Source organism: Castor canadensis, chromosome 11, assembly GCF_047511655.1.
Source record: "Castor canadensis chromosome 11, mCasCan1.hap1v2, whole genome shotgun sequence".
NCBI lineage: Eukaryota > Metazoa > Chordata > Mammalia > Rodentia > Castoridae > Castor > Castor canadensis.
Genome location: NC_133396.1, coordinates 107910980 through 107919598, shown reverse-complemented (window position 1 = coordinate 107919598; position 8619 = coordinate 107910980). Strand labels below are relative to the sequence as shown.

Sequence of the window (8619 nt, the reverse complement as noted above, 5' to 3'; positions counted from 1 at the left end):
AGTGGGGAGCAGAAGTGCTAGCGATAACAAAGTCTGTAAAGTCCTAATGATGAAAAACTATAAAAGTCAAGGCCTTATATCCTAGGCCTGAGAGCTCTAATACTAGCTGCTATAGGAATTGGGGTTGCAACACTCCAGGCCCATTTCTGAGCAGAAGCCTTAGCAGGTGCTGCCTGCTGCTGCTGCTCACTGCCACTAGTAAATGACGACTACAATAGCTGCCAAATGCTGGGCTATTGCTGGTTGAAGCCCAGAGCAACAAATCAACCTGAGTACCTAGAACCACAAATTTATGGTTTCTAAAGCCTCGGACAATAGACCCCCCAGCTTCCTGGGCTTAAAGCTATTAGCATGTGCTTCTGACAGTCCTGCCCTTTAGTCATGTGCACCCAAGGCCCAGCCAGGACTTCCAAGACTTAAGGAGCTGCTCCTCACCTACTAATTATTTCTTTTTTTTGTTTTGTTTTATTATTCATATATGCATACAATGCTTGGGGCATTTCTCCCCCCTGCCCCCACCCTCTCACTTACCACCCACTCCGCCCCCTCTCTCTCCCCCCCACCCCCTCGATACCCGCCAGAAACTATTTTGCTCTTATCTCTAATTTTGTTGAAGAGAGAATATAGGCAATAAAAGAAAGGAACAAGTGATTTTGCTAGTTGAGATAAGGATAGCTATACAGGGAGTTGACTCACATTGATTTCCTGTGCATGTGTGTTACCTTCTAGGTTAATTCTTTTTGATCTAAACTTTTCTCTAGTTCCTGGTCCCCTTCTACTATTGGCCTCAGTTGCTTTAAAGTATCTGCTTTAGTTTCTCTGCGTTGAGAGCAACAAATGCTAGCTTATTTTTTAGGTGTCTTACCTATCCTCATATCTCCCTTGTGTGCTCTCGCTTTTATCTTGTGATCAAAGTTCAATCCCCTTGTTGTATTTGCCCTTGATCTAATGTCCACATATGAGGGAGAACATATGATTTTTGGTCTTTTGGGCCAGGCTAACCTCACTCAGAATGATGTTCTCCAATTACATCAATTTACCAGCGAATGATAACATTTCGTTCTTCTTCATGGCTGCATAAAATTCCATTGTGTATAGATACCACATTTTCTTAATCCATTCGTCAGTGGTGGGACATCTTGGCTATTTCCATAACTTGGCTATTGTGAATAGTGCCGCATTAAACATGGGTGTGCAGGTGCCTCTGGAGTAACCTGTATCACAGTCTTTTGGGTATATCCCCAAGAGTGGTATTGCTGGATCAAATGGTAGATCAATGTTTAGCTTTTTAAGTAGCCTCTGAATTATTTTCCAGAGTGGTTGTACTAGTTTACATTCCCACCAGCAGTGTAAGAGGGTTCCTTTTTCCCTGCATCCTCGCCAATACCTGTTGGTGGTGGTGTTGCTAATGATGGCTATTCTAACAGGGGTGAGGTGGAATCTTAGTGTGGTTTTAATTTGCATTTCCTTTATTGTTAGAGATGGTGAGCATTTTTTCATGTGTTTTTTGGCCATTTGAATTTCTTCTTTTGAGAAAGTTCTGTTTAGTTCACTTGCCCATTTCTTTATTGATTCATTAGTTTTAGGAGAATTTAGTTTTTTAAGTTCCCTATATATTCTGGTTATCAGTCCTTTGTCTGATGTGTAGCTGGCAAATATTTTCTCCCACTCTGTGAGTGTTCTTTTCAGTTTAGATACCATTTCTTTTGATGAACAGAAGCTTTTTAGTTTTATGAGGTCCCATTTACTTATGCTATCTCTTAGTTGCTGAGCTGCTGGGGTTCCATTGAGAAAGTTCTTGCTTATACCTACTAACTCCAGAGTATTTCCTACTCTTTCCTGTATCAACTTTAGAGTTTGTGGTCTGATATTAAGATCCTTGATCCATTTTGAGTTAATCTTGGTATAGGGTGATATACATGGATCTAGTTTCAGTTTTTTGCAGACTGCTAACCAGTTTTCCCAGCAGTTTTTGTTGAAGAGGCTGCTATTTCTCCATCGTATATTTTTAGCTCCTTTGTCAAAGACAAGTTGGTTATAGTTGTGTGGCTTCATATCTGGGTTCTCTACTCTGTTCCACTGGTCTTCATGTCTGTTTTTGTGCCAGTACCATGCTGTTTTTATTGTTATTGCTTTGTAATATAGTTTGAAGTCAAGTATTGTGATACCTCCAGCATTGTTCTTTTGACTGAGTATTGCCTTGGCTGTTCGTGGCCTATTGTGTTTCCATACAAATTTAACGGTGATTTTTCAATCCCTTTAATAAATGTCATTGGAATTTTGATGGGAATTGCATTAAACATGTAGATTATTTTTGGGAGTATAGACATTTTTACTATGTTGATTCTACCAATCCATGAGCATGGGAGATCTCTCCACTTTCTACAGTCTTCCTCAATCTCTTTCTTCAGAAGTTTATAGTTTTCCTTGTAGAGGTCATTCACATCTTTTGTTAGGTTTACACCTAGGTATTTGATTTTGTTTGAGGCTATTGTAAACAGAATTGTTTTCATACATTCTTTTTCAGTTTGTTCATTGTTAGTGTATAGAAATGCTTATGATTTTTCTATGTTGATTTTATATCCTGCTACCTTGATGTAGCTGTTGTTGATGTCTAGAAGCTTCTGAGTTGAGTTTTTTGGGTCTTTAAGGTATAGGTTCATGTCATCTGCAAATAGGGATATTTTGACAGTTTCTTTACCTATTTGTATTCCTTTTATTCCTTCTTCTTGCCTAATTGCTCTGGCTAGGAATTCCAGTACTATGTTGAATAGGAGTGGAGATAGTGGGCATCCTTGTCTGGTTCCTGATTTTAGAGGGAATGGTTTCAGTTTTTCTCCATTAAGTATAACGCTGGCTGTAGGTTTGTCATATATAGCTTTTATAATGTTGAGGAACTTTCCTTCTATTCCTAGTTTTCTTAGAGCTTTTATCATGAAATGATGTTGGATCTTATCAAAGGCTTTTTCTGCATCTATTGAGATGATCAAGTGATTTTTGTCTTTGCTTCTGTTATTGTGGTTTATTATGTTTATTGATTTTCATATGTTGAACCACCCCTGCATCACTGGGATGAAGCCTACTTGGTCGTGGTGAATAATCTTTTTGAAGTGTTGCTGAATTCGGTTTGCCATTATTTTGTTGAGGATTTTTGCATCAATGTTCATTAAAGAGATTGGCCTATAGTTCTCCTTTTTGGAGGTGTCATTGCCTGGTTTTGGGATAAGTGTAATACTGGCTTCATAAAATGTGTTAGGCAGTTTTGCTTCCCTTTCTATTCTGTGGAACAGTTTAAGGAGGGTTGGTATCAGTTCTTCTTTAAAGGTCTGATAGAATTCAGCAGAGAATTCATCAGGTCCTGGACTTTTCTTTTTGGGGAGACTCTTGATTGCTGCTTCAATTTCATTTTGTGTTATAGGTCTATTCAGGTGATTAATTTCCTCTTGATTCAGTTTTGGATGATCATATGTATCTAGAAATCTGTCCATTTCTTTTAGATTTTCAAATTTATTTGAGTATAGGTTCTCAAAATAGTCTCTGATGATTTCCTGGACTTCCATGGTGTTTGTTGTTATCTCCCCTTTTGCATTCCTTATTCTACTAATTTGAGTTTTTTGTCTCCTCATTTTAGTCAGGTTTGCCAGGGGTCTATCAATCTTGTTTATTTTTTCACAGAACCAACTTTTTGTTTCATTAATTCTTTGTATGGTTTTTTGGTTTCTATTTCATTGATTTCAGCTCTTATTTTTATTATTTCTCTCCTTCTATTTGTTTTGGGATTTGCTTGTTCTTGTTTTTCTAGGAGTTTGAGATGTATTATTAGGTCATTGATTTGGGATCTTTCAATCTTTTTAATATATGCACTCATGGCTATAAACTTTCCTCTCAGGACTGCCTTAGCTGTGTCCCATAGGTTCCAGTAGGTTGTGTTTTCATTTTCATTGACTTCCAGGAACTTTTTAATTTCCTCTTTTATTTCATCGATGATCCATTCTTCATTAAGTAATGAGTTATTTAGTTTCCAGTTGTTTGCATGGTTTTTGTCTTTACTTTTGTTGTTGAGTTCTACTTTTACTGCATTGTGATCAGATAATATGCACGGTATAATTTGTAGTTTCTTATATTTGCTGAGGCTTGCTTTGTGCCCAGGATATGATCTATTTTGGAGAAGGTTCCATGGGCTGCTGAGAAGAATGTATATTGTGTAGAGGTTGGATGAAATGTTCTGTAGACATCTACTAGGTCCATTTGATCTATGGTATATTTTAATGATTTCTATACAGGTAGAGGAAAAGGACAATATCCACCTGATTAGTAACACCTAGATTCTAGAACAGTGTCTCTTCAAAAATATATTTACACTGTATGTCCATGTGTGAAATTATTCTAAAATGTATAAAATAAAACTCTTCCCTAAGATGATAGTAAGCATGATATCAGTAATAAAGCTCAATATGAGTGTTCATTTGCAACAAAGTATCAGGTATTTATTTCTTCATGACTAGGTCATAATGTGTCACATTTTTTAGGTGTTTAGGGTGCAATAGATAGAATAACATCCCACACAGGCACCCATGTCTCAATCACAGGACCAGTCATATATTGCCTTTCTTGAAGAGGTGAGTTTGCATCTACGATTAAGAATTAATGTGAAGGTCCTTGAGATGTGGAGAATTACCTCAGTGATTATGGTGGATCCAATCTAGTCATGTGAGTCCATAAAGTCAGGGAACCATTCATGGCTCCAGAGAACCAGAAAGAATGGAGCACAAAATGGAAATCTGTGTATCTGACTTTGCAGATAGAAGAAAAGACATTGGAATTGTGTAAAAACACGTGGCACAGAAAAAATAAACCTTGGCACTCCAGAAAGGAGCACAGCCTTGCCAACACCTTGATTTTAGCCAGGGGAAACACATTTTACACTTCTGACTTACAGAAAAGGAGGACAATAAATTTGTGTTACTTTAAGTGACCAAACTACAGACAATTCATTAAAGTACAATGAAAAATTAAAGCAAGAATTAATCATTAAAATATTTGAAGCACTTAGTGTAACCTTATCCAAAAATATTTTGTATTTATATGCATTTAAATTCTTATGCAAAACAACCCTAAATACAATGTGTATTTAAGATTTACATACCAAATTTTATAATTTTTGATCATCCTATGTTTAATCTGAAAAACTTCCATGACACCCACCTTCATAGGAAGAGCATTCTGGCATATTGAGCAATTCAAATGCATTCTAGTCAACCATGGTGGTGCGTGCATCTAATCCCAGCCACTGAGGAGGTAGAGAAGAGGAATGTCATTCAAGGGTAGCCTAGGGAAAAAGTTGGTGTAATTCCATCTCAACCAAAAAGCTGGGCCACAGTGGCATATGCCTGCATTACCAGACACATGGGATGCTACTAGTGTTTTAAGGTGACTATAATTTTATGAACCAAAGTCAACCAATTCCTAAAATATTTTTATCTACAATATTGCATAGAAAAGTGAGATTATTTAGAAAACAAAGAGATCAACAGAATGTAAAGAATAAGAAAATTAAAAATCCTAGCTCCTATGCTAGTAATGTCTGAGGCGTGTTCATGCTGGAACAGATGTGATGGTGGTGGTTGTGATAGTGACGGCGATGACGGCGATGATGGTGGAAATAATGATGCTCTAGTGTTTCTACTGACCAGCTGCTTACTGAATGTTATGTGGTTCTCAAGAATGGAGCAAACCCTATCACATATGCAAATTCAATTTCACATCAAAGATAAGTTTATGATGCAAATATTAGTTTCCCAACCTTATGTTAGGAGAGAATGAAATTAGGAAGCATTAAATAAATTATTCTCAAAGCTATCAAGAATTAATTAGGAATAATAATGTGAGTTTGAAATACAACCCAAAAGGATTGTATGACCCAAAATTCAGACAATCCCAATTGTTTCACCCTGACCTCAGCATCAAATGATAGAGATACAATAAAATGTAATATGATGCTAACAATAAACCCAATTTTAAAAAATGAAAATATTTGTAACATCACCACATTATGTATTTTATTCAGAATATGAAAGAAGAGTTATAATTGTGCAGGTGGTAAAAACCCCTGTCCAGGTGACAAAAACGGAAGATATCCTCTTTTGGCATGAGGTCAACAGCTGCTGGTCTTCCTTCTAAAGGTCTGGGGTGATGGCATCTCTGAGGATGGCCCTTTCTAACAGTTTAACAGCCTCAAGAAAGACACTTCTCACTGTTGGGAATCATCACAGGCAGATTACAAGCTAAAGGGTTGAGAAAATTATTCTATATCCATGACAGATTTTGAAGAGAAGATGAAGTGCTGCTATGTAAGTTCGTGATTCAGTTTCCCTTATGACTTCGTGGGAGAATCCTGAAGTCGTCACTTACTCTTGGGTGGGCACTTCTGCTGGCAAGGTGGGAGAGGCTGCACTGGAGGGTATTTCTGCTGGCATGGCTGAGGTGGGCATGGCTCAGGGCACTTTGGGGGTGGGCATGGCTCAGGGCATTTTGAGGGTGGGCATGGCTCAGGGCATTTTGGGGGTGGACACACAGGAGGAGGCTGGCAGGGCTGCTTGCACTGCTGCTGTTGATAAGACATCTTTCTTAAGCCTCTGAATCTGAAAGAAATTACATGACAGTGTTCAGAAGAAGAAATTCCCACAGAGAAGGAAGCAAAGGCTTATGCAATAAAAAAGGAATATTACTTCTCTCTGCAAAAATATACTTTAAACTTTCAGCTCCCTTTTTATGACATTCTGAATTCTCAGTTCGTTTTTAGTAATTTACATCATCATTCATGAACTACCATTCTTTAACTTTGCCATTTTTCCAAAGAAAATAGAACTAGTCTCAAGAATAATTTATATAACACTTTCAAAAATTTTAGTCAAAAGTTCAAAAGTCCTGGTCATATTATCATTAGCTCAGGTGAATTCCCAGGTGACTGACTGAAGTACACACCACAGTTCTGTTCCCACAGCAGGTCACACACCTGCTTAAGACATAAAACATTGAAAGGATTCAAAAAAGGTATAGACTGGTAGAGTGGCTCAAGTTGTAGAGTGCCTGCCTAGTATGCAGGAGGCCCTGAGTTCTAACCCCGGTATTGCCAAAAAACAAAAATAAATGATACGTAAAAGAGAAAAATACTTTGTCCTGTCTTCTTGTTCAAATCAAAATTCCAAAATACCTTCATCTCCCATATGCATATCAAGCTACATAACAAATGAAAGCAAAAAAAAAAAAAAAGAAAAGCTCATACTATGTATCATTTTGTCCCATACCTAAATTTCCATCTGCTAAGAAACATTCATTCCATGATCATAATTTGTACACAGCAGACTTGCTGTCACCACTAAATCCAACACCTGAGAAGACCCCCTCACCTCCAAAAATAAACTCAAATAACACTCACCAGGTTCTCCAAAATAGGTGGAAACTTGAGTATCAGGTGTGTAGAAGTCACGCATTGCAGGACCTCTTTATAGGGCCTGCTGCCCCACCCTGGGAGAGTGGATCCGCCTTAAACTGGGCTGGACCAACAATTTCTTAACCAAAATGCAAATCCATTCATGACTGGCTTTACAGGGACTCCGAAAACTAGGGAATATCCTCTTCAGGATATCCTCATTGGGTAAAGTGCTGTGACTCAGAGGCTCTTCCTTATTTTTCAGTTTCAGTAACTGATTGCAGAAAGAAAATTGGGAAACTCTCAAACTAGTGATCAAAGGCTCTTTTTCATATACATATGTATATTTAATTTAATATACATTTAATCCACCAGTTTTTTTTAATTTCCAAATTTACTTATTTATTTTTGTATTTTCTTTTTTTCACCTTTATTGTTGTGCTGGGTGGGGGTACACTGTGGCGTTTACACAGGTTCTTACAATGTATCAAATAACTCATACTTAATGATAAAAACACTTTTTTTCCTATAGCTTTTCGGAATCTTAAAACTACCTGAATTTTTGTTCCACTGTAGCTGATTGTCTTTTTGTGGTACATTAATCCCTTTCCACCTTTACTTCATTCATAATGCTTCCTATTGTGCTTTAGAAAAAGGAGAAAATGAAAAAGTCCTAAGACATAAGCTTAGTTTCATCATTGTCAAGTCCTGTGACCATGGGCAAGTCACTATCCTCCATAGTTTGAATCTTTCTCCATGAACAGAAGTGAATTCTTGCCTCTGAAGATGGGTTCTGATAGCATAGAAACACTCGTGAACCTGTTCAAGCCTGAAATTTTCTCCTCCACCTCTTTCTCTGTGCATAGAACACAAATTTGACCTATATTTGTTGTCCCTTTGATTCTGTCTTCTTCCCAATCAGAGAGATCAGTCTCTCTAAGGGGAGATTTTGATTTCAGAGTAGGATACAGGCTCTTCAGTGATTTTTTTCCTTTGGTTCCTTTAACAGTGTGTTCTGGATCCCTTTTATTTTGTAACAATTGTACTCTTGATGACCACATGAAGGAAATTAGGACAGATGAACAAAAACACAAGCATTCATTCAAAATATATTTAATGAACCCACCTGTGTTTCCCTCATAATACAGAACATGATAGCTAGATTCACACCATCATGTGTAAATAAG

The 8619-nt window shown here is 37.4% G+C and overlaps 1 protein-coding gene across 1 annotated transcript; it reads right to left on the bottom strand.

Moving 5' to 3' along the window:
* Positions 1-6033: 6033 nt before the first annotated feature.
* LOC109680557 (small proline-rich protein 2D) lies at positions 6034-7537 on the bottom strand. Its single transcript, XM_074048967.1, has 2 exons — positions 7439-7537; positions 6034-6641 (listed from the first exon to the last, which is right to left on the bottom strand). Exon 2 carries the CDS (start codon positions 6620-6622, stop codon positions 6404-6406), a length of 219 nt encoding a protein of 72 aa, XP_073905068.1. The 5' UTR covers positions 6623-6641; positions 7439-7537; the 3' UTR covers positions 6034-6403.
* Positions 7538-8619: the final 1082 nt, after the last annotated feature.

What these genes read in the sequence shown, in the direction of transcription:
- LOC109680557 (XM_074048967.1), bottom strand. Translation starts at nt 6,622, where the DNA reads ATGTCTTATCAACAGCAGCAGTGCAAGCAGCCCTGCCAGCCTCCTCCT.